Genomic DNA, 27401 nt, shown 5'->3' with positions numbered 1-27401 from the left:
GTCTAGATTCTCTTCAAATAAAGACACTAAATAGTGGTAGGGGTTTCATTGTAATTTTAGTTTTCTTTTTTTTTCTCTTTCTCATTATTTTCTTTTTTCCTTTTTGCTTCTTTATCCTCTCTTCCCTCCCCCCCTTTTTTTTCCTTTTCCCCTATATCTCCCCTTTTGCCCCTATTTCTCCCCCTTTTCCTCCCTCTTTCCTTTTTTCCTCCTCTTTCTTTCCCTTTTTCTCCCCTTTTCTCCAGGAAGCATTTCCCCGCTCTATCCTGCTGCAGCCCCGGAGCGAGTTCGCTGCAGTCTGTGCCCACCCCTGCCCGGGTCCCTGCAGCCGCGGCGCCAGGGCTGGAGCCGGGGGAAAGCGGGGGGGGGGTGGGCGCGACACTCGTTGTTCCCGCTGCGTCGGCACCGGCGGAGCGAGGGAACCTCCCCCAGCTCCGGGCGAGGCTCTGCTCGGGAGCCGCCTCGGGAGGAGGAGAAGGAGGAGCAGGAGGAGCAGGAGGAGGAGGAGGGAAGAGTCGCTGTGAGGAGCTGAGTAAGGAACAGAACGCACCAGAGAAGCTCCAGTATGAAATTCATCTCTGCTTATTACTTGCTGCCTCTTTTCCCCGCACTGGTCTTCGGCGCTAGGTGAGTACCGAGAGCTATTTTGCTTAGAGTTTCCCTGGTTTGTTTGCTCTTTGCTTTTTTAGATTTAATGCTGTAGTGAAATAATACAGATGTCAGCTGGGGTAGGAAGTTTAGAGCAGATACCTTATCTGATTCTGCTCTCTTCCTCTCCCGATCCTCTGAAAGATTCTGAGTTGTCTCTGTGTGTTTCTACACTTTTTTAATTAATAATGTAAAAGAGCTGTATAAGTTGACCTACAGTGTGTGTGATATAAGGCAGTAACAAACATAAGCTTTGCATATACAGCAGTAAAACCAGATAGACTGTTTCATTGGAAATAGGGAAGCCGAACATCTGAAATCGAGAGCATGCTAATGTTTTCCCTTACAAAGTGCAATACCCAGAAACACTTGACCAATCTCATCTCAGTTCAGGTTTTGATATCTGAATGTAGACCTAAGGCTTACCTTTTTACCTGTGAAATGCTGGGGAGATGTTGCAGCTTTAATTCAATGTGTTTAGAAGTTGCTGCAATCCAGAAGTATTCATTTCTCTGCAAGTATAATCACAGATAAAACAGGAACAAAATCTACTGCAGCTTAAAAATAAAACCTTGTCCTGACCATGCAGTGTTCTGATAAGATAACATATACTGCACACTTGCTCAGAGATAGTAATATTCTCTATGCTGTAGACATAACATGTTCAGCAAAGAAAAGATAAAGCTGAGACACTCTGTCCTGGATATCTTAATGTACACAGATGGAAAGTTAACATGGTATGGAAAACCAAGCCCAAATTTTGATTGCTATTTCTCTGCTCTTGGAAGTTTATAGGATAGTTAGTAGTAAGTCCATAAAACATGTTACCAGAGGATATACGCATGTACCTTCATCAGGCAAATGTGTCTTTTCCCTTATTCTTGGTCTCTTCTTGTAAAATCAGCATGAAGCAGCTTTTTGCAGAAGTGCTGCACGTTTTAAGCCTTAAACAGTCACTGAGACTTAAATAAGTAGTGCGTGCCTGCAAGCACTCAAAGTCAGGGACAGCAGGAGCACATCTCTGTACATACTCCAACATGTAATGTTGGGAGAGGTAATAACTATGAAAATCTCTGGGTGAGAAAAGGCCCGAATGCAGGGGGAAATTGGCAATATCAAAATGCTTCAATTAAATATTTTACTCTTTTGGAGGGGGATGTTATTGGCGAAGGAGGAATACTTTTTTGGGAATAACACTCCACAGTGTCAGTCCATACCAGCTGCTCTGATGCTCTTTGAAATAGAACATTTAGAAGGATATTGTAATATTGTGATTCAATTATTGTGATTCAATAATTATCCCTGCTGATATAGCAAGTGGTCTAAGGAAACATTCACTAGCAGTCAAGTATAAAACTTCTTCGCAATTTGGATTAATAATTTTACATTTGTTTAAGAGTGATACTTTCTTTGTTAAATTATGCCAGAGTTAGAAAGGGGAGGAAAGCACCAAGCCAACTTATGCAAATGAGGGTTTATGTCTTGCATGAGCTTGTGCAGATGAAACTGTAGTGGAAAGAGATATGGAGAACCATTCTAAATGTTTATATTTTCCTGGTTTTATGAAGTGTCTTAAAAACTACTTAAACATTTAGAGGGTTAAGCTGGGACAAGGTATCTAGTGTAAAGCCCTAAAAGCAGATCTTCATCTTCTTGAGAAGATATTACCTGTATGAAAAATGAACAGTAGCACATTCTTGATAACTGTAAAATAAAATAATTGAAGTCCCTCCCCACCTTTGAAAAACAGGTAAGAATATGAAGTTGAAGTTGGCATGTGAATCTTATTTAAGAACGGTATCACTGAGGAGCGGAGGTACTATCATAAGAGTATAATTTTGTGGCACATGATGATTTATGTGTTTGTGTAGTTGAGGTATGAAAATTATCAATGCGAGAGAAATTCCGGTTAAAATTCCCCCCAATGTGTTGCAAAGTAAAGTTTTGCTTTTGATACCAGATTGGCTATCCTGTTAGAAAGGACACTGAAACTTTACTGTGGAGTTGGATATTTATAAAAGTCCTGGACTACTCTGTTCAGCAGTTGGTTTCTGTCACTTGATCTTGAACTGACTGTGTTGAACATAGAGTAATTTTTCAACAGCACACAATGGAAGTTTAAAAAATTATACGGTGTTATCAATATGCCATCTACTGGAAAGAGATTATTTTTTAATCTCCTTCAGCAGAAAGCAGTTCTGTCTGTAGCAGTTAGTATTACTTGTAAACATGGTTAATTCATTGGTCAGACACAGAGTATGTTTGCATGACTGGTCATGTTTGCAAAAAGCAGGGTTTGATATCCTGCTGTGTGAAAGTGCTGAGCGAAGGCAAAGCATCAGTCTTGCAGCACAGAAAGTTTTCCATCGTGAAGAATTATTTATCTTGAAAGCTGGTACAGTTTCTCCATTTCATATGTTGGTGCTGAAATCAGCGAGCACAGTACTTGCTGCAGGGGTGGACAGCTGCTGCTTTTTGTTCCTTCTCATGTGGTGATGCCATCTTTGCATCATGTCATGGGGATAGTTTTGGAAGAGCTCAGCATGTGTTCAAGCCTAATTGTAAATAAACATGAATTGATGAGTTCAGCTATGTTAACACAGCGTGCCATTTTTTCCTATTTTATAGTATTGTTAAAGAGAGGAAAATACACAGCTATCACTTCTAAGATTGTGCTCAATATTAACTTCTGATTTTCAGAACTGTATGCAGCTGACTTGTCAGCATGGTCTGAAATCATAGGTGTGAACCAGATGCCTGTCAAATTACAGAAAGTTCTTATTTTTGTAATGAACAATCTTTTCTGTATTGTCTAAGCTTGGTGCAGCCTTGAAACACAACAGTGACTGTCATGTTTCCATTTGGTTGCAGTAGTCTCATGCAAAGTTCAGAGGAATGTTTTTGAAGGTGAATTTAACCTGGCGAAACTACTTTGAAGTTTGTCTTATTCTGCCCACTTTCAGATTTCCTTGCACATTTTGGTTTTAGCACATGTAAAGTGATGGTTGTGTAAGTGTTACTTTTGTCACACTGTGCTGAAGGCAGCATAGTTCTTTAATACTACTTAAGGAATCGGTCCCACTGAGTGCGTGATAGGCTCAGAGTTTGATTCTGCAGCCACCTGGTGCTTTTGTGGCCCCAGACACCAAAACATTCTGACTGGAAAACTACTTGTTGAAGGGAATGCTTGCATGAAGTTAGTAGTTTGGCTTAGTATCTAAGATCTGTGGTCCAAACTACCTTGGTTAACGAGACTTCCCTACTTTTTGCAAAAAGTACAGTTTTCTGAACATTACTATTGAAAGACTGGATACGTCAGTCTTTGATGACCAAAAAATTTCTTTTCTCCAAATGACTATGAAGCTTGATGTGAAACAGAGCTTGCTTTTTTTTTTTTCTGACAGCTAATTAATTCCTTTCTGTCCACATATGAAATATGACGAAGATTCAAGACGTTGAATAATGTTATTGAAGTAGAACATTTTATAGCTGAGAACAGGACCATAAAACCAACAAGATGCACTTTAATAGCAATATTACTACTACAACAACTCATTAAATGTATATACAGACAACAGGGCTGTAAAAAAACAATTTATTTTAATGGCAGAGAAATGGCTGGTGGTTGTTTTTCTGCAACTGCAGTTCCCTGGCAGTCCTACTACACTTGATATGACAAAGCAATATGTAACCTGTACTTTGTTGTGGGAAAAACTAAGTAGTGTGCTCATTTCTGGCAGGTGGATGTTGGTTAATGAACTTATGGCTGTTGATCTGGTGTACGTCTGTTGTTGGAAGCGATAGAAGTATAGTCAATTCACTTGCATTATTAGACATGAGAATCCCACTTACGTGCTTACTTTTTTCCTGGATATGTTTTCAAGGTTGACTATTTTCTTTGTTGGGTTTGGTAATTATTTTTTAAGGAATATGAAAGCACTAATGTTTTCCCCTCCTCTCAGATAAAGGTGTGTGAAGGACTCAGTCCGAGACTCGAGGAAAGATGATGGAGAATGTCTTTGATGTTGTTATGCTGTGGGAGAGATGGAGAATGTTCAAAATCCTTGTTTCGAGTTCTTCAGCTCTTTTCCATCTTAGAAGCACTGTTTGGGCTATAATCAACCCAAATTATATTTACATATAATTTTGAAAGTAACTCTTTCATTTGGACTGCTATGAGAGTAGAGGGAACCCTACTCCTTTCTAGATCTTGAAATGAAAGGAGGCTCACTGTGTTCTAATGCCCTTGGCTGTAGCCACACCATTGTGGCAGGTAGCCAAAAGTGATTCCCACTTCTGACATCTCAGGCTGAGGTCTAGAGGTGTCCTTCCTTTTCCCTGAGATTGAAGGTGAAATCTGTGGAGTAGTAGCAACCTATTTCTTCAGAATCTTTCAGAAAAGATTTCAAGACCAAGTTGGACAGGGCTTGGAGCAACCTGGTCTAGTGGAAGGTGTCCCTGCCCATGGCAGGGAGTTGGAACTAGGTGAGCTTTAAGGTCCCTTCCAAGCCATTATGTGAGTCTATGATGCATTTTTGCTGTAGGCTTAGTGGACAACAAAGACTCTCTTCATACTGTGCTTTATGAATTCTTCCAGAAATACAGGGGCATTATCTTTATCATTTGTCTTCTGCTTAGAATTTGTTTCATGCTTACTTTCGCTGTGTTTCCTGGGCCATGAAAGCTTCCCAGTTCCTATCAATGTAGATGGTGATGCATGTTTGGTTAATGGCTTGTAAGGACTTATGTTTGAGGTACAGAAGTGGCATTTAGCATGTGGCTTGCAACCTTACTATACCTGAAGAACCATGTGCTTTGTTGTTGAACTCTGTTTAAATGTAATGGGATAAATTTACCAGTTGCACAACTCCATTATTTCAAGGAATGTGTTTAGCTTTGTTGTGACGGCTTTATTATGATGACTTACAAGCAAGTGCCTAATACAGCAACCTAGAAACTATTTGGTGAAACAAAGACTTTTTCTTCTTCTGGGAGACAAGTTCTGAGCTTAAGTTAGAAAGAACAAACCCCCCAAAACCCAACAACCACTCCCTCCCCACCCCCCCTGGTCTAAAACACTTAAAAATGCTTTACAAATTTAAGATCAGCAACCTAAATTAGAAATGCAGAAAGAAAATCTTTTTCAGTTTGGCCAGAAATACTAAAAATATATTGTGATGGTTTGTCATTTATGTTTCTGATTTCTGCAATATGAAAAGAAGAAGAAGAAAAAAAAAAAGGGGGGGGAGGGAAAAAGGATGCCGCAAAAAAATAGATAACCTTCAGGAAAGACATATTTTAGATTTGATCTAATCTACAGTTAAATATTCTTGAAGTTCCATGTGATCTTGGGTAAATTATGAGTATCTCTAGAATGCAGTGTTAATGTAATAGAACAGCTGGAATTCTGCTTGTTATGCTATGTATAATGCATTTCTGCCCAGGAGACTTGCTGAGGAGTTAATTTTGACATTTTAATGTATTCTTTGTGTTTAGGGAAATTATAATGCTGACACTTCCCTGTTTATTTCTCGTGTATTAATTTATAGATAGGGCAGAATATAAAGCGATCTTAATCCAAATTTGTAATCCCATTTTCTTTGAGATTGTGGGTTTGGTATTACTTTCTATATTTAACAGAAACACGTTCACAGATAGTAATCCTAGTGATGTACCACTCTGAAGGCAAATAAATCTCATTTATGGCACTTGTCAAAACCAGTCTTTCTTCTCATTGTCTTGTTTTGCATAATGCATGCGTCAGCTGTCTTGTAAGGGGTCAGATCTGTAACTATTCTCTGTATGGAAGACAGGTAATATGTTTGTCAGAAAGAAGAAAGATATTTCATAGAATCTTTCGATCTTAATATTGTGAGAAGGTTTGAGATGTGTATTGTTATATTTGCTTTTTCAAACACATTGGAGTGGCAAGCACATTTTAGAAATGCTGAAGAATAAATATGATATTGCATCAAATATCAGGTTTTGTGTGCTACTACAGATTTTTGTCCCTTTATTTTTTGTGCTATTACTTACTCATTTTAACCTTTAGCTCATGTCACTCCTGTGTTTATTAGTCTTTACACCTACTGTGTATTATCTTAGCAATGCTTTTTTTAGTGTTCCCTCTCAAGTGTCTGCTGTGTTTATTGAAATACACAATGCTTTGGTGAATCATGAAAGATATCAATGTGCATGGCTTAGAAGTTGAAGAAATAAGTGTGTATGGAATTTCTCAATTGCTTGTCGATACTGATCAACAGTTTCTATGGAAAGAAGCATCAAAAAAATCTATTGTGTTTTGTCTCTACATGCTACCTTAGGAAGATAAGGCTAGTATGCTGCCAGCTGCTATGTTTTACTCAAGTTGGTATTTTTTCCAGCCATTTACATATTTTTCTCATTGTTATTTAAGAATTGTTATATTTGGTCGATTTATGTTCACAATTTCCTTCTAGGAAATAGGTAGGCTCTCATTTCACTTGCTGCTTATGTAACGGGAAGCTGGTTGAAAAACAAATTGTGAGACACATTGCAGCACTTAGGAAACTGAGCCCCTGTTTGCTGCATCCCATCTAATGGTAGAACTAACACCTTTCCTTTTGAGTTGGAGATGGAGCTGTAGCAGAACGTTCTTCTGACTTATCCATACAAAATCTTCTAGGCTGCCACACCTTTACCCACTGGTGTATGTTATCACTGGCATTGTTACTGTGCTCTTACTTAGAAGGTATCCAGAAAGGACAGGCAAATGGAGGTATAGTCTCTGTAATTTCATTTCACTATAATGTAACACTTAATATATTTTTGGTAGCTGTTATGAGTCTTGATAAAACTTGGTGTGGTGTTGATGGGGAAACAAATTACCTGGTGCTATAAGTAGTAAACAAAATGTGGTCATTAACTAGCCCTATATAGCTGTGGATTCTCAATAGTTAATACTGCTTTTCAAGTGTTTCTGTGATTTTGTTGATATGAATGACTACAGAAGTTAGAGCTGTGACTTTGTACCTCAGAATTGCTGGGTGGAACAAGTCAAACAAGGGATCTAGGGTGACAGTAAGCCCAGTAATACACTGTAATACACCTATGTCAGCCATCCGCATCATGTCTGAATGATTTTACAGTTATGTGTTTCGTTTCATGCTAGCCTGTGGCAACAAACAAGGGGGGAAAAAAAGTGAGACTTTACTGAAATGTGGAAGAGAAAAGAAAAAAATGTGTGTAAAAAAATTTAACTGACAAGACTGAAAAGCAGCTGTGCTCTGGGTGGCATTAGATTGTTGAGGAAGTTTCTTCCTCATGATGCAGCGTAACAAAATGTGTGCTTGATGTGGAAAGAGAGAATGTCTTTCTTGAAAATGGAGAAATAAAATCAGTTTTACTACTGCTTTGCTTACAGCATTTTTTGGAAAGTAATATTTTTCAAGATGGGGTGAAGCTCAACCAGGATGTATATCAAATATCTGTGTTTAGTAACTAGCTGAACCTCTGAGCTGCTTTGCTGAAACTGATCAGTTGATGATTAATTTTTATTTTATATGTCAAAATCTGAGTCTAATCTGATAATGCTGTTTGAATTGCAAAAGGCGACAGCGTGTTGGCTGCACTGAATAAATCTGAGCACAAATGAGACACGTATCCTTTGATTAATTAGACTGTTATTCAGCTGCTGATGTGTATGGGGGATACCAAATTGTCCTGACTGTTAGCAATCCACCCTGACCTCTTTTAGAATGTCTAGCCTTCATTTCACTCTCAGCTGAGGAATAAGGTTTTTTGGCTTAATGCAAATGGTAAAGCTCGGGAAATGAATCTGTAACCATGGTACCTAGATGACAATGGGGCAAGGGTGGGTTAGAACCTGCTTCCCTTCTGTTTCTTTCATTAAGCATCTCTAACTTTGCAATCAATGCAGCCTGTAATATTTGGTGAAAAATCAGTCTCAAATACTGTGTTCTGTGAAATCTCTGCATTCCTACATGAATCGTTTATGAAAAAAATACTCCTCAAGTGCATAGATAGTGAGCAGAGACTCTCTGCAGTTGCTCTTTTGTTTACTTGTAAAGCAACTATTTGCTGTTCAGTATACACAGATGTGCTGTATTTGGCTCAGGAAAGTTTATGAAAGCAGACATTTAATTTACTATTTTTCTCTAACTCACGCCGCCTTCTCTGTCTCTGTTTCAAACATACTAGTTCCTTCCTGAATTACTGCTCAACTGCAGCACTTGTGGCTCAAGGGAAGATTGTTATCTGTTGCTGGAAACAGAAAGAATTAAATTGCTGTAAAAATTCAATACTAAAATATATTTTAAAGAAATACTAATCAGTTATTCAAATGGACTCAGAAAAGTTTGCATTTCTATCTGTTTTGATGTGATAGTAGGTGATACTGCCTGTTTCAGAAGTAACTAGCCTGAAAAAATTTAAATAGCTTCTGAAATTGCTATGAAGAAACACAGGACACGTATACCAGAACTGAGTGCTTAAGGAATATAGGTTCTCTTTGTAAGAGATGAATCCCCCAGCAATGGTTTATCAAGCATAATCTGAAAGGCTTAACCCATTTCCGTCAAATAGGTGATGTACAGAAGCTGATAACAGCAGTCAGGGTTAAATATTACAGCCTTCACTCTTCTTTACTGCAGGGAGATCATAAGTTTCTTTGCTGCTTCAACTTGATGATTATACCACACAGTAAAATGGTACTTCTATTTGTCATGGAAAACCTTTCCCAATAACTTTTAGTCATTACAGGAAAATGAAGGTTTTGTTGCACTGGATTAAACCTCTGCTTAAGAATGGTTGCTGCCAGAAGAAGGTGAAAAAACCTTGGAAAAAGCAGTGTGGAGTAACTCAATCTGTTTTAAATCGTTTATGTTCTGCAGAATGAAATGATCCTTAAGGTAGCTTGAGCCATTCCTGTAGAAGAATATTCAGACAGGTAACAGAGTCTTTGCTCTTGTGACATAAATAGATGTGTTTGCAGTAATTCCATTGGTGACTAAGCTGTAAACAAGCATACATGCCCAAGCAATCCCCCCACCACCTGATTTGCAGGGAAACTGTTGGAAAACTGTTCACTATACAAAGTCAGAAGTGAGAAATTCCATAGCCGTTCTGCGACCTGATAGAGTGAAATACAATATCAAAGGAGGGTGATGGGAAAACAGACTAATTTTGATATTTGTTAGAAGGACATAGATAAAAGAGACATTACATGGTGAATGAATAAGTTTGATTATTGATACAAGGCTAGAGATAGTCTATTTACATTCTATTTACTGGTGCCTTACCAGAGGCTAGCTACATCCAGGCGTGACTCTTTCTGTATACAAAGAGGAAGAAAAAAGCTATGTAGGTAGACTGTGAGAAAACATTGGAGGAAAGGAGAATTTTTCTGCTCTGCTGGTTACTGCTCTTGACTTAGAAATTACAGTATTGGTGCAGGTTTAATTCTTAAAAGCTTAAAAAATATTTAAAAATAGGGCTTGACAGTCTCTTAATGAGAAAACAGTACAAAGCTAGCACTTTCACCTCAATTCCAGGGCAATAGAACAGATTCCTCTTGTGCTACAAATAACTGTACTCCATACACTTTAAAGTTCATAAAAGATGTAAACTTAATGTGAACTTAGTGGTAAATCTTTCAGTGTTCTACAGACAAGTATAGATTGTATGTGTGAAATCTCCTTAGTGCTTATTACTTACCACACAGTAATGAGGATGGAGAGAATTCTTACCTGTTTCTTGTTAATTTAACGAAAAAGAGTGGCAGTGGGAAAATCTCCTCATCTGGAGCAGATGCCAAACCATTATTGTGGATGCTGATAAAAAGAAACTAAAGACTGCAAAATTGTATCCAATTCCATTAGTGTATTTTTTTGAATATAAAAAGATCTCCTTTGCTCAAGGGAAAATACATAAATATGTATTCATATGTGCCTCTGTGTAAAGGATTTCTAGTTGTAAACACATAATATAGTATGAAAAATTGATTTTTGGCTGTCTTTTCTCAATGGCTTGAATAGATACATATGCTTTTGCTTGTATAGAATGAGATGCTCTAAAACAGCTGAATCTTTGGATATACCTTTTGCAGATAAAAATATCAAATTATTTCTACAGATTGGGCTTTAATGTTTTAATATCGTGCAGCTTCCTTAAAATGCAAGAAATTAGACTGGAAACAAACATTGTTTCTGGCAAATAAAGTATTCTGGAATTATTCTGCTAACTTACTTTTTCACCCTTTAGGTTGAGTGTTTTTTGCAATTGGTAGAAAAGATTAAAAACTTTCTGTAGATGCCTTGTATTTCAACCGAATATTATATTTATGTTGATAATGACCATTAATTGCTGCCATTATGGCATAGGTCTAACACTGCTGAAGAACTAGTATTATGTTAAGTGCTTATAACCTCTAAATCCATGTTAAAAATGTTAGTGGCTCTACTGAAAATGACTATGCTTATAAAATTAGATTTCAAGCATGATTGGACCAATAGGTGGGATGAGCAGAATCCTGCATCTGCTTTTGAGTAATAATAAGATGAAATACTGAGGCAAAAGTTAAAAATAAGAAATATAAAGTCATGCTTACACTACTTGGGATAGCTGGGCTTTAAGGTATCTCTGTGTTACCTTTGCTAATGAATGAAAATGTCAGTTTTCATATCATATTTACATACAGAGATGACAAGGAGTTAATAAAAGGGGTTAGTGATCATAGATACACAACTAATAAATGACAAGGCAATGGTATTATGGGAAAAAATTGTTAGTAAAGTTTAGGCAATCTATTCTCTTCTGCACAGGTATCAGTTGTTACAAGTTGGTAACTTTACATGTAATCAAAACGTATTTCACTACTTACTTTCTTGAGAGCTGCTTCTCTTACCATACTGTAATCATACTATAATTGCAGAAATAGTAGGACTAGTAACCTCCTATGATTAATTTGTTTGTATTTATCCTTATTTACAATGGCTGAGGATTTAACACTGTCTTTGAATGGGTATTTCAATGATTATTTTCTCATTGCAGTACTTCAGCCTTTTGATCCATGTTACACTGTTCCTTTAAGGGAGAAAGTAAAGCAATGGAAGCTTTCGGTCAACTATCAGGAATATATACTTTCAGAAACCACTGGGATTAAAAGATACTGATCTATAAAATTGCATTAAACAGTACCATACTAACTTCAGCAAGAGAGTTGATAGGAGCCAAGAACAGTGTTTGTTCTTCCATCATCATTACTTTGCCTTGCAGCATTGTTTTAAATTGAGATAATTTGGAGCTGATGAAGTGGTCTGTGTTAGCTTCAGATTTTTGTGTGGAGAAGATAAGTGGGAAGATTTTTTTTTCTATTTGCTTTCTGTTATTCTTTTCCTCCAAAAACCTGTGTGGGTATTAAGTTATAAAACTTCATGAAATCCTGCCTTTGTAAAAAGCATGGACATGGTTAGGGTCAAGCGTGCTTCATCTGATTTGGGTTTTCAGGTCAGCAGTAGTCCGAAGACCATTCTTCATATGCTTGTGTAAACACCTGTTTCTTAAAATGCTCAGAAGGTCCAGATTTCCATTACGTCTTCATTTGGAATATTGGAAAAAATGAAGGATATAAAAACAAATGAATTGGTGGGTCTGGTACATTTCTGGCTAAAGCTATGTAATGAGTGTTTGTTGCTACAGCCTTGGATATGTATAAAAAGTGGAGATTGGTTTTGGAGGTTCAGTTGTCTTGTAGATGTTGAAACAGGAATAGTAGAAGAAAATAACTCAGTAATATATGAAAACATATATATATGCATAGTGAATATCAAGATGCAATCTTTTAAAGATTAATCTTAAAAAACCGCAACCAAACCACAAAACAAAAAATCCCAACAACTCTCAAACATTTTAAAAATTATTAAATGGATATTACAGTGTTAGAAATGTGTTCTGCCTCACCTTTAATCTTTGTTTGCTTGATGATTGCATAGACATTTTAAAACTTCAGGCCATGTTCACAAGACCACTGTGTTCACAACTGTGGACCTCTGAAATCAATTTCAGAGTAAATAAGCATTCAATCTGAAGCAAATCCATTTATAAACCCTCACAACACACCAGTCCTTTGCCCACTTGTGGTTTGAAGTGCTACTTTTGTGATAGTAAAGGACTTCCTTTTATATACAGAAACCACTTTGAACAGCTAAAGTGCCTGTATGTAGTGTGCATAAGACTGAGTTTGATACCTGGTTTCAAAATTCTGGTGGACCAAACAATACAGAACTTTCTCTCTTGTAAGAAATAGCAACGGATTTGTAACTGCATCTTACCAATGAGGGAGGACCATGGACCATATTTTAGGTTAAAAAAAAAAAAAGTAAAACCAACCACTCTAAAACTTCATTGTTTTACAATCTCTATGGGTCAAGGTCATGGAAGTTTCAGCAGCCATATAGCCCTGGGAATATTAACTGATTTGGCAGGATTCCACTGGTGTAAAACTCTGTGCAGACTGGAGCTTTAAATCAATTATTTGATCACCTTCAGTAACTACTAATGAAAACACCCATCTGATACCTTTGGAGTCATTGTATCATCCACTGACTTCATTGACTCACCATGACTCTAACATTAATATAAAGCTCTCAGGGGCATCCTCCTAGCACATATGGTAAGAGAACAAGAAAAAGAGTAAGAAATTGGCACTCAGTTTAGTAAAGTCAAAACCAATACAACACTCAAAGATCTTTTTCGGTGGAGAATTTTTTTATTTATAGGCAAGATGGTTACAGATTATTTTTCAATTTGGCCTTTTGATATTTAGCTCTAATTTCTTTGATACAGAAAATCTCACTGGGTTGAGGCTTCTTCTGTGAAATATGGTTGGCTTTTTAATTCTTCTTGTTTTCAATTATCCCCCACTAGAAGAACATAAGTATGAGGTTTTATTTAAATTTGCTTCCTGATTTAGATCCTTGAAGTACTGGCATACAGTGAATCCTGTTTATTTCTTTCTTTAAAGGTTTTTGTTTGTTTGTTTGGGTTGGTTTTTTGTTTTTTTTTTTTGTTTGTTAGTTTGTTTTTTTTTTTCCAATGCACGTCTGATTTACTACACAATTTAAAGTCTAATGAACCACAGTAGAAGCGGAACGCATGATATACAGAGGTGTCTCCTTTTTTGTTCAACAAGTTTCTTGTTTTACAACCTGCTAGTATATTTACTCTTCTGTTCTTGGTTTGGGACTTCTGGAGAAAGTTCATGCATTTGCTTGAATCTGGGGCTGTGAGGAGAAAAGGCAGACTCTTGATACAGATCAGAGTGACTGTCACTTGTGTTAGGGGAGTAATCTTTCAGGCTTTGCTCACTTCCCCTTTGACTTTTGACACATTTGGTATCCTGAGGGATACGTTTCTTCAGTAGTTTAATGATCTTCTTTTTGAATAAGTACAGATACTAACCATGTGTTCTCACTGTCTCAGCTTCATGGTGTCCTACTAACAAACACACAAGGGCACTTGGGTATACTAAGCAGTCTAACTTAACTTCCTTGTATCTTTCTCTGAGAGCCATCTCATTCTGTGAAATAAAAGGCATTCTGCTTTCAAATTTGTGGGGTTTCTTTTTATTTTGTGAGTGATATTTACAACCCTCTGAAATGTTTGCCCTTAATGGGTATGGAATGAGTCTTACAGTAGATGTGAGACGTCTATGAAATCTGGTGTCCCAGATACATCTTGAACAGCTTTAGTTTGTTTGTCACTTAAATATTTTAAGCCTTTGATGCTTTAAAAGTTGTTTTACTTTTATTTTTCTTTACATTTGCTACAAAGGGTGGTTCACAGGGTAATGCTAGTCCTCAGCATAACATGAACAGTGAAAACAATAATGGAGAAAATGTTCAACATTCATCAAATTAGTACCAATGAATCTGATGTGCCTTCTAATGTACAGAAGTGAAGAACGCAGGCATGGCAACGCCTGTGAATCTTACAATTCAATAAGTAACTCAAAGGAATAAAGTGTGTATCTCTAAGTAATTGGCTATTGCATGTCAACAGGCAGAGTTGTACATCATAGCTGAAGGATGGTTCTGTTGAAAACTTATTCTGGATATTTTAATGTTTAAATTGTGGCTGGATTTGTGCCACTGAGTAAAGAAGAAAATAATACTCCCCATTTAAGACTCACTATCTGAGGTCAGTGACTACACTGCAATGTAAGAAAAACTGTAGTTCCTTCCAGCGTAGAAGAAAGAAATGCAGCAGCACTGTGTTTCAGAGTGGAACTGGCTCGGATCATCAGCTGGCGTCTGCAACTTTATTCGAGCTATGGATCTGGCCGCTAACCAAATGGAGACATTTTTTAACTGTGAGCATTGTATCTTTTCCAGTTCAATTAGCACTTTCAACATTTTGATCCAAATTAGTATTTAAGACTTGATTCGTAGGCTGAACTGTGTAAGAACAGCCAGTGTTTAACGTCAAACATGAAAAACAATAATGTTAGATGACCTCTTGTTTTCGACAGTAAACAAGCCCCTTTGAGATAACTGCAGCTTATAAACTGAGCTCCCTCCAGACTCCTTATGCAGGAATATGTTCTAGCCTGTGTGCTGTTTTCCACCCTTCCAGAGTGTATTCACTTTGTGTGATATTGATCAGTCTGGTGCCTACCTGCCTTCTTTTTTATTCACCTGCACAGCTACTTCAAAAGATTCCATATTTCTTCTGTACAGGCAGAAGGCATGGAGGTGGAGAAGAGAAAATAAAGTGTTTATGTGGGATATAATGATATCTAATACACCTGTCCCTAGTTGCTCACTATCTTTAATAGAGAAAATTTGTTCTAAGAGTAGGCCATAAATTTAAGTAAACCATAGTACTTTTGTGGGTAATGCTTTTTTACCTTTACCTGCTTAAGTATTTGCAACATCTGGAAACATGGTTAGGTTGTCAAAATTATTCCCTGATGCTAAGTCAGTGGTGGAGATCACCTAGGAGCTAATATGTATCTTGACAACTTCAGGTTATTTGGGTGGAAATCAATGTTTGTTTTTTCCAGCAAATGCTATGAAGACTCTGAAATAAAGATTAATTTATAACCTGTTACTTTTTTTAATATATTGAGCACGAAAACATGGTCTTTAGTGTTTTCTGAACTTGCTTCACAAGGTGTATGGAAAGCCTAATGCTTGCTTGATGCTTGCTGCTAATGAAGCAGTGACTAAACAAGCAGGGTTGTAGGGCTCTGCATTGAACATGATTTGAAGCTAAAGCAAGGCTCTGTTTTACCCCATACTCTGGTGACCAGCAAGATCTCTCTTAAGACTCATACCATTTATACGTGCTGTCTTTTTCCCTTTGTATTCACATATTTCCTGCTTAAAGGATCTAATAGTTTGTGTTTCTTTCTCTTTGAGTGAATTGTGCATGCTTTAAGCTTCTAGGTATTCCTATCAGTTGGCTTGTGCCATATTTGGTGGGGTGGTTTTTTTGGTAATGTTATGACAGATGCTGTGTTAGTTTCTAGTCTGATGTACTTGTTACCCTTTAAACATCGGGAAAGAGAGCATACTCCCCTAATTAAAAATAAGGCTTTATGTTGCCATATGAAAATACCAATTCTCAGATTTCCCCTAGCAGTGTCAGAATACATACAGATATATTGGGGAGAGCAGAATGTAGATCTAAGATGCTGCGCTTGTGGGGAATTATAAGGTAAGACGGAGATAGCTGAGGCATAGTATATAGTAGAGATGCTACAGTGCAACAGGACTGCAGAAGTACTTTTGTGTTACCTAGCAGTACTTTTGCCCAGCTCCATTTTGTATCAGTCAGATTCAGTGTTCATGCCTTTGCCTTCAAACCTAGCTTTGGCTAGGAGGAAAGGGTTTTGTAATGTTTTTGTGTGTGTATCCCAATGTAATAGGCAACATGTATGCTTCAAGAGCATGGGTCTTGGAAATGTACAGGAAAGAACTCCATCATTAAAGTATCTTACATTCAGGGAACTGAATCGAAAATATTTCTGGGTTAGCTTTCATTATAGGATGAAAGGAATGGGGATAGAAAATCAGTTCTACTTTAGGAAAGAGGAAGAGAGAAGACAGGTAACGGAGTGAGAGACTAAGATTGAAATCCCATTTATTCCTCCTAACAGTGCTATGATACTTAGTGTTGTCATGTATTAAATACTAGTGTCAGGGAAGATTCTTATGGTTTCACTAGATGACTAACATATGTTCTTCACACTGCAGTAAGAGAGAAACAAATGTTTTTCTCTGAAGGCAAGACTGTAACTTTGGATTTTAATTCCTGCATGAGCCGAAGCATGAATTCTTGAACTTGATAAATGAAGCACAACTGAAACAATGGGGATGCAAAGGAATGCATCCCATTTGTTGCTGTCCCGTGGTTCAAGCTTGGTGGTTTATGCAGCTTGGAAGAGAAGCAGCATGTTAGGATCTGTGCATTTGGAGGTTCTCGTGGTGGGTGTGATCTGCTCAGATGCTGCCTGGAGAAGTAAGTGGTGCTGAAAGGGTAATTGGAGAAATACAGTTGTCATCATGTAGTGGAATTATTTGCAACAGGGAACAAAGTGCAGTAGCACTTCTGGAGGAACTGATAAGTAGTGAAAGATGAAGAGGAACATTGCTTGGCAGAGAAATAAAGATCTGGAAACAGGCGACATGGTAAAAGGCTGAGTTATAGTATTGGAGTTTCTTTTGAGACTAACCATACAATTTAGGAAGAGTCATAGAGATAAGTTAGAGGAGGAATTGAAACATGAAGTCATATGCACATGTTTCTCTAATTCAAATAGTAAAGGAATATAAATGCCTTGAGTTTGCCAGTAAATTGGAAGAAGATCCAATTTACTACTTTCTTCTGCTTTACCTTACTAGTGTTGAAATACTAGATCAGAAATATACTTGTCTTAGCTGTAGAACATTGTCTGGATGGATTTCAACCCAGGATCAGAGTGACAAAAATACAGCTGATCCGAGGGAACTGGTATTGTACCCATACATTTGTTTGCTATGATTCGATTTGTCTGATGGTCTTAAGTTTGTCTGAACTAGGATCCCTGTTATCCTTATGGCTTTTAATGTCATGCTGATGTTTTTTCCTCCAAAGATAATTAAGGAAAGAGGATGAGGGAGAAATTTTTTAGATAAGCCAAATGTGTGATGAAAATGATCAACTATATTATAAAAATGCTGAGAGGGGTGTGCTGATGAAATAGAATCCTTGTTTTTCTCTTGGCTTATTCCACTGGCCTTAGGAAATGACCGTTTGAAATCATGGAATCATAAACCACCACCTTTCTAATTTTTTTTTTTTTTTTTTTTTTTTTTTTTTTTTTTTGGTGCCTTTTAGGTAAGATGTGCCTTTGTAGGGAAATATTTCCAAGGTAACATGTTTGTCTTAATAAAGCCCAGCTTTATCTTCATATACTCAGCTAAAATAATGGAAAGTGTTGCTGTTGGTGCTGGTAGAAGTACAGTCAATTACCTGGTACTTTTCATGGGCCTTCCTCTTGCAGGGCTGAGCACACTGAAGCTTATACTCCTATCTTATAAAGTAAAAAAATTCAGATACTGAAAAGAAACTGTTGTCTCCAAAAAATACATTTTTAAATACAGGTTAGTTAAAACTTATTCTAAGGGAAAAAACCCACTACTAACTTAGAAATTTTATCAGTATTAAGAACCTTTTATTTTGTGAGTATAAAATGTAGTATGAATATAGCCTTTATAGTATGAATATAGTCTTTAGTCCTTAAAACCAACATTTCTCAGGGGGTGTTTTCTTTGAGTTACAAAAAGAATTGTAGGACAGAACTGAAGTATGATTTAAATTATTCTTGTTCTTCGTGAAGAACATTAGTAGACTTTCAACTGAAATTATGTGGATCTTTTTCTGAAACATGAAGTGTTCACCTCATCTTTGTCTCTGTATGCTGTTTTATATATACACAAGATAGTGTAGTAGTTGTAGTTTTGGATCATAGTTTATGTTACAGGGTTATGATGTTTAGCTCTGCGTAACTAGAGGGGTTTATTAAAACGAAAAATCAGTAGTTAAATCTTCCAAGTTTTGATAATCTGCTTCCATTGAAGTAGGTGATAATGACATAGCAGCTAATTCACATTTCCAAACAAAAGCCTGCTTTTCCTTCAGCCCTACGGATATTTTGTTTTCTCATGAGGTATTTCATTTTGGAGGTTCAACAGGAAACTGGGGCATAATGACATATAGTGACTTGCAGCCTGGTGTAAAACCCAGAAGGGACTGGTGCCCACCTCTTCCAATCAGTCACAAATATTTGGTTGTTCACTATTTCGCTCCTGCAGTCTCCATTTAAATATCTGCCTTTATGAAACACTAATGCACAACATGTTTTAGTGAACTGTAGTTTCTGATGAAATTCAGTGGTAGTAGGTTACTGTTGAATTTCTTAAAGAAAAAGGATGGTAAATATTCCTTACAAAAGAAGCAGTTTACCATAAATTAACATGCAGTGGCATCATGTAAGTTTTCTGCAACTCATAAGTTGGAACTTTAAATTGACATTTTAGATAAAGCATATCATTTTCAGGACAAAACATTGTGTTAGAATCCTGTTGTGAATGAAAATTGCATAATTATTTTTACTTAGCTGGTGTATTTGTAGAGATTGGTAATGTGTTAGCTGCTCCTTACCCGATTTGAGAATTATCCCTGGAGTTTTGTAGTTCAAAATCATATTTCTTTTAAGATGTTACGAGCCTATTATTAAAAAAAAAAAAAAAAAAAAAAGTCACTCTTCTTGTCAATCTACTGTACTTGATTGTTAACAGTTCAATATTTCATTAAACAACAGATGGTCTCAAATAATTATGTAATAGGGTTTAAAAGCCTAGGAAAAGGTGCGACCTGATCCTGTATTGAACATGACTTTCTTCCTTTTATTTTCTTAAATATGGTCTCTTTTTACTTTTAAAGTGCAGTATTGCAGCTCTAGTACCTCTTTCAATTTTCTCTTTATAGGCCCTATGGTGAAACGTTTATGTTATTACTACAGAAACATAAGATCATGAAGTATTAAACTATCACACTGGTGTAACTTTTAAGACTTCATAGAATCACAGACTAGTTTGAGTTGGAAGGGACCTTAAAGCTCATCCAGTTCCAACCCTCTGCCATGGGCAGGGACACCTCCCACTAGACCAGGTTGCTCCAAGCCCCATCCAGCCCAGCTTCGAACACTGCTGGGATGGGACATTGCTTATTTCTTTTCAGTTGCATGATGACTTGACTTGGTAGTAGTAAGCAAGGTATTTCCTTAAAAAACCCCAACCAAACAAAATCCCATGAAAAACCTCAAAAAACAAATGAACAAAAAACAGCAACAGCAAAAATCCCCCAAGCCTAAAATTCCCAAACCAAAAAAACCAAACAAACTGAAAGCTTTGGAAGAGCAATAACAAGTAATATTTGAATTTGTTTGTGTGAATAGCTTTTAGAGAGCTTCTTAAGCCTCTGATATAAGCCCCCATGTATGCATAAGTAAAACCAACAAAAATAATCAAACTACACTGTTACAGTAATAATTTGGTTTTATGTTTTATAACTGAATGTTGGCCTTGCTTGAAATCCAACAGAAACCATGTCATGTACTTGACTGAAATCAGAACTTGTTCCTATTATCAAGAACTGTGTGTAAACATTTATTGGATGAATCCTTTCTGACAACATTTGAGAGTAATAGCAAAATAGAAGCTTGTTTCTTCTTTTTCTGAAAACAAAACAAGCTTTCAGTTTCTGTGATCAAGTTACAGTTCAGACAATGAAATTAGACTTCTTCATCAACTTTACTGTTGTGAATTAACACTTAGATGTTCTAGGAACTTGGTGTATGATACATAAGTAAACTCTGAAGGAATGTTCAGATAAATGTATCTAAAAATGTGCTTTCCAAACCAGCAAAGTATGGTTATGTAGTAGCAGCACCACTGTGCAAATTAGCATTTAACTGTATTCTGATGGATAAAAGTTGAAATGTAAACTTTCTCCCAAGTAAGAGGCTTTGCATAGTTAGGATGATCCCAGTTACAATATCAGAGTTCAAGCTGAAGAATATTTGCAACCACTCCTATTGAAAAAAAAAATAAAAAAATAAATTAATACCTTAGGCAATATTGATAGTTCAAGCAGTCTGGGGACCCTTGAGTTGCAAACATTAGAGAAGTGTCATCAGCCTTGGTAACTCTTGATGTGAGGTCCAAGTGTTGCCTACAAAGTGTGAGCATTTAAAGGTTTATTTTTGCTCATGATGTTTTGAAAATTATGATGTTCCTGAAGGAAGTTATTCTAACTCCTTTGTCTGTTCTGTGTGTAGTATGTAGTAACCTGAGATTGTTTCCAGCTTGTCTGAGCACTCCTCTGCTAAAGATCCCAACCAAATGTAACTGTTCCTTAAGATATTTCATCTACGACTAGGAGCAAATTAGCTGCTCTGTTTGTTTTCAGACAATAAAATGATTATAGGAAATATCTCTCCTTCTCTTAAATGATAAAACCTGTCTTATAAACTCTTTGGAAACTGGTTTTTATTCTGGTTTCATAGGAGAGAGATCAAGAACTCTCATATCACGTGTAGTTCTGTGTACTGTAGAATGATGTGAAATATGTTCATGAAGTGTTACTTAGAATGCTTAGAGTTTAAAAAACATACTTTTTTTCTAAACTTTAATTTAATACTATGAAGACAACCAAATGGTGGTTGGTCCCATAATGTAGCCTTTCTGATTTAATACATACTTCATTCTGATGGAGGTACAAAGTTCGTTTTAGTCTTTCATACATGTCATCTCTACCATGTTGTTATTTGGCTACAAATATTTTACAAAGTTATTTCCTGAAAATAATAACAGTGAATATTCTTCACAAGTCAGTGTTAGGTGAAAGACTTTACTGTTTTAAGGGGGGGGAGGGGGGGAAACAAAAAACACCAACACCAAAAAACTGAGAACATACTAACAATGTCTGCAGATGGAATTGTCAAACTTATGCAGGTAGCCTGTATAATTCTTCATTGGCAGTATAGATTTAGACCTGTGAAATTGCTTATAGAGGCCAAGTTGAGGGGACATCAGTTGAACTTGCGCACAATAAGTTGTGCTATGTATTTAACCCTCACAGAATCTATGCAGTAATGAGGATAAGGGTAATGAGCCTTTTAAGTGAGTTCACAATGGAAGAGGCTGACTTTTAAACTCAGGAATACAACAGTTTTTTAAATCACCCACTCTCCTGGATGATTTTAGTGCAGACACATCCCAGCAAAATAGCCAGCAGCCAGAAAGGATATATCTTCAATTACTATCAATATTGCATATGCAACAGCGTGCATTAAGCGGCTTCTCCTACAAGAAGTAAATGGGAAAACTGGCTGGCAAAAGCAGAATTATGCACTGTGAATCATCATCTGCTATCACACAGAAGAGTAGCTCAGACCTGTTTTCTTAGCTTTTAGGATATTAGTTAATTAGTAGTCTTTTGGTTTTGGACTTGGCATATGGTTAATGACCTTTGAATTAGCAAATGAGCTTTGGTGGTGAGACTGGCTGAACAGGGCTTGGAGCAACCTGGTCTAGTGGAAGGTGTCCCTGCCTCTGGCAGGGGGTTGGAACTGGATGAGCTTTAAGGTCCTTTCCAACCCAAACCATTCTATGATTTACTATGTGCAGTGCAAGTAATTGCAATTTTTTTCCTAACGAGTGGAATAATTCCTTTTGTCACAAATTTCAAGTCATGAGATAAGTGTCCACTCAATGGAAATAAAGGAATGACTAAATATGAGGCATTTGTTCCCTCTTTGTTACTTTCTAATGTCACATCTAATGTCACCTAACTTGCTAATTTCGCATTTAATATCACATCAAAGCTATTTTTCATCTCTTTCCAGATAGAAGTCAGAGCTGTAGTTAAATTTGGCTTAAAAAAAGAAAAAAAAAAAGGCAAAAAACAAACAAAAAAACCCCAAACAAACAAACAAAAACCCCCCAAAGCATCAAACCTTCTCCCTCCCGTCCCCTCCCCCAACCATCAAGCGACATTTGTTTATGTTTTCTTGAGTAATATGCCATTAGATCAGTGAGTTGTTTAGTAGAAATACATAGTTGCTATTTAAAGGACTGCATGAAACAGACTTGCTGCTTTGCATTTCAGTGTGGATTTAAATGATATTGTACGATATTATATGTGTTACAGACAAACCTAACTGGTCACAGATACCCAGCTGATAATTGGGTTATAAAAGTGAAGTCGAGCTAAGAGTCCAGCTTAAGAATTCATGGAAATACAATAATTTATTGTTTCAACTTTCTTTTTCAGTAGAATACATAGTATAGCAGAATACTCGATTTTGTTACTTTTACTTGGTTACATTTTTACTTGGTAGTTTAAAAGTGTGTGCCTAAGTCTGTTGTAACCACCTATGTTACTGACTGAAAAGAAATTGGTTTGTTTTCTCCTTTTCAGAAATTGCATTCCCATTTTAGTATAAAAATAATTATTTCAACCAATTGAAATTAATAGTTCCCTTTCACTGAATAGCGCAGGTGACTTTTCTGTGCTGATCAAAATCTTCAAGTATGTCTAGCATGGATGTTCTAATGTGAATGCCTAGTGAATTACGAAATATAAAACCATTAAAGCTAGTGTAGGTTGTTTCTATGCCTTTAAAATGTGTGCAGTTCTTTTTAAAAATAAGCTGTTGGATGCAAGTATACCAGAAGACTGTTCTAAAAGGATTGTTCATCTTTTTTCGGTTTTGTTTTGGGTGGGTTGGTTGGTTTGTTTGGTTTTTTTTTTTTCTTTTTTTTTTTGCCAGGAACACTAGCAAATGAAACAAATAGTAAACACAATTTCATTGCCTTTCATACTTATGAAATTCTATTACTGTACCTTTAGAAAACAGGTAGACAGTGATGGTAACATCCCATACCAGTGACAGTTTGCTTTGGTTTATCTTCTAAAAAGCACTAACTTCAAGGCAGACTAATTTTAGTGAGTGATAAGTAACCTTAAAAATAAACTTCCTTTTTGGGAGCTAACAACAGTATTCTGTGTCTGCTCTTTGAGATTTTAGTCACACATAACTGCTTTAGTGGCTCATACAGTTAAAGGAGAGAGGTTTCCATTCTCTTTCTTTCAGTGCATTATTCTCTCTGTCCTCTTCCACTAACAGCTGAAGTATTTGAAAGGACTTTTTCCTAACTGTGATTGCAAAGTCACATATATTGTGATCAAAGGTGTTCCAGTCATGTCACTGAGACAATTTGGCCTCACACATTTCTGTACAAGATTCATAACAGGCTTTGGCGAACAGTGAGAGGAAGATCTAACTTGATTTCAGCTCCTTATAGGAGACCTTGACTGGCATCTGAAATACATCAAATAACAATACTTCTCCTTCACATCAGTAGGAAATGATAAATACAGATACTTGCAATATGGTTTTTGTGGGTTTTAATACTCTTCTTGGTTTTATTTATGGATGGACACAGCCCCTAAAACACACACATCATTAATCTAATTTTACTTGGTGACAATTATTGATGACCAACTTATATTTTTTGTTCTTATTTGGTAGAACTATTTTTTACTAGTCCTATTGCTTATGTAAAACGAAAATCACACAGGAAGTAAATATAAAATGTATTCCCCATGAGTATTTGCAGCAGAGACTAGGAGTAAGAATTACCCTAGTGTGGTCAGAAGGAAAGAAGCCCTAACAAGAATGGTTTTTTCTGAACTGTAAATGTACTTGTGCATTTACTGCGCAGAGCAAAGTGGTGTGTGATGTTGGTTTGTTAAATAAATGGGTTTTACTACCTCTGAGAAATAAATGGACATTGTGCAAAGAAGCTGTCAGCTCTTCCTGAGGGTCCACTCACAATGCCTGTTACTGGAGAAGGTAAAACTGAGTGATGGTTGGAGTGTGCAGGAGTGTGGAGGCTCTGGACGGCACTGCAGGTTGTTGTAAAAGCATGTGTTACTAGGAATCCCAAGAGATGTGAGTTAGGCTGGAGACTCCACTGGCTCATGGAAGAGGACTTCTTAGGGAAGGTAGGACTCTTTCAAATCATTTATGTGGGTCAACAACATTCCAGTAACAGAGTTTAAATTTTATATTCATTTTTCCGCATAGAATAATAGTTGAAAGATATTCTGTGTACAGATGTAAACCTGTTTTTCCTGTATTTCAAACTGTGACTGATAGTCTCAGGATATGAATATTGTTGGGATTCTGTAATACTTCAGAGAAGTACTGGTACTTGCATGGTGCTGGTCTGATGGTCTTTGTTGCTGTGTTGCTGCTACTTTTCACATGAGATAAAGGTTTGTTCAGACTCTTGTTATTTTCCTCGCCTATTTCTTTTTGTCCTAAAAGCCAGTCTGCTTTCCTCTTCTGTCACTTGTAATGCCTCTGTTAAGTTATTCACTACTCGTAGCCTACCACAATCTTGGTCAACTCCATTGACGGGCTCCTAACACACCTAAGACTCATATCCAGGCAAGAGCAGAGTTATATGAAGACAAGCATATAGAAACCACAGATTGGATGGTTTTGATAAAGGCAGTTCATAGAATCATTAATCAAAATGATTAATCGTAAACCATGATTTAGATGCTTTTTTTCTTTTCCTGAGCTTTGGCTTAAAAATAGGCAGTTGGGAATTTTACAGAGAAAAGGAGGTTTGCATCTGTAGAAATTATGGCATGAATTAACATCCTTCTGGTCTTTTAATGTCAAAGATGTCTTGTAAACCATAATTCCAGAATCATGGAGTGTGTTACAAGCCATTTGTACAGTCTTAGGTGACTTACAACTTGATATGCTGTAGTTGAGATCAAATTAATTTGAATGTTTTTCTAAAACTATTTCAACTTAGACTTTGAATTTAGTCTAATTCTTCTATTCATGCTATTATACAGAAATGCTATGTGGTGTGCACATGTAGTTCCTCTAGACTGCTGAAAGTAAATATAACTAATAACAGGTATAAAAAAGCAAAGTGCAAAATACATTCCTTGTGCTTCTTAAGACTCCTGCATTAAGGATCATTTAGGAGTAGTTTCAATATTATTTGAGGATCAGAAAATTGTTAAGTTAGTAGTGTGCATTTTATTAAGGTGTAGTTAAGATGTTAAGATCTAGATTTTATAAAGTTCCATCTAGAAAAGCTTTGTGTAGATCCCTTCTTGCATAAATATGCATTTAAATTTGTATTACAGCTTTACCATAAACATGTGCCTGTCTTGGTATCTGTGGCATCTTCCTTCAGCTCTGCACTGCCTCTTACCTACTAGTATTATGTACTGTGAGTACTGGTAGGTCACATAAATGTTACACAGAGGGTTGCAAATAAACATGACTAAATGTGTCAAAATTTATTATTGATTTTCTACTAAAACTGTTAACAACCCAAGAGCCAGAGAGGTCAAATCTTCAGAATGTTGACACGTTTTTATCACTGTGCCCTTTAATACAGAACATAGTGATTTCTATTTATATGCACAGGGATAAACAAATCCTTAGTTTTAAAGTCACATCATTGCCATGCTATATTTGGTGTTGACTAAGCAGTTACTGCCTGCCTCTTCAACATCAAGTAGAAGCAACTTGCTAGACTTAAATGTGTGCATCTCATTCAATTTTTGTTTAATAAACTTTGATGATAAAGCAATTATCAAGATAGTAGTCCCTGAAGGATACCAAGAGTATGCCTTGCTTTGAAAGTTCATTTAGACTAGTAGACCCATATTTATGAAAACAAATTACTCAGGAAGATGTTTTTCATTCCTCTCCCATGTACTGTTTTCATAGTACTCCTATTTTTCAAGACTTTGTGTAGGAGGCAACAGAACAACAGATGATTTTTGTAATTTCTAGGAACATGTTTTGCTAAATGTATTTATATCTAGAGGAGGAAGGATTAAATAAATACCAATTCTTGAAGAGAAATAATGGAGAGTACTTGAAAGTTGAAGAGAGAAAATATGAAAGATCTGAAATTCTGTTTGTTGCTGTTAGATGCTTGGTTATCTTGATCACTACCTCATTTGTCTTGAATCAAAATGTTGCTTTTCCTGCTTTGTAGTGGATTTGGCCATGGCTTTCAATAATTGCTTCTGAGGCGGGTTTGTTACTTTTTCTTCTGCTTTGGAATGAAAACGTATCTTTAATTTTGCCTCTCAAAGTGTTTGTATTGAAACATTTGTGTTGAGAATTAGAGAAAATAATTGTTTGAACTATTTGAACAGTTGATAATAGGATCGGTTAGCTTCCCTTGTAAGATTTTTCTTAATGGTCTTATCTGTAATGAGGGTAGAGATACTGACCTGAAAGCAAGGGTAGCTGTACAGAAGTTTTGTATGCATCAGAAAGCACTTTATTAATCATATATTAATACAAGTATAAACTTTCAATGGGTACTTGGTATTCTTTCATAAGTAGGTAATGCAGATAATGGTTACCATGGTTTAGGAATGTATCAGTGCTGCTTTCCTTCACTACAAAAATGGGTCAGCTCTAATCTTCTCCCTGTAAAGTTGTAGAACAGATTGACTCTTGCAGATAGCATGATGTTTCTTAAATAATCAACCCATTTTGGAGGAGAGAGAGCAAGAAAAAGGACTCACTTATTAAATTAACTGTTTGCAGATATATGCTATGAAGGTAATAAAAGTTTAAGCAGGGG

General features: G+C 36.5%; 1 protein-coding gene across 2 annotated transcripts in view; it reads left to right on the top strand.

The window, feature by feature from the left end:
* The first annotated feature begins 278 nt into the window (after window positions 1–278).
* LUZP2 (leucine zipper protein 2) overlaps window positions 279–27401 on the top strand; it is a 175044-nt gene continuing 147921 nt past the window's right edge. Inside the window, exon 1 of one of the 2 annotated variants that reach the window (XM_030481771.1) lies at window positions 279–627. In XM_030481771.1, the coding sequence (XP_030337631.1) occupies window positions 566–627 (62 nt within the window). In that variant the 5' untranslated portion in view covers window positions 279–565. The remainder of the gene's footprint in view (window positions 628–27401) is intronic. The other variant, XM_030481770.1, reaches the window with a different exon arrangement.

The sequence above is a fragment of the Strigops habroptila genome, chromosome 4 (assembly GCF_004027225.2).
Source record: "Strigops habroptila isolate Jane chromosome 4, bStrHab1.2.pri, whole genome shotgun sequence".
NCBI classification, from domain to species: domain Eukaryota; kingdom Metazoa; phylum Chordata; class Aves; order Psittaciformes; family Psittacidae; genus Strigops; species Strigops habroptila.
Note: the sequence above shows the minus strand (reverse complement) of the source record. Positions and strands in the feature narration are given on the sequence as shown.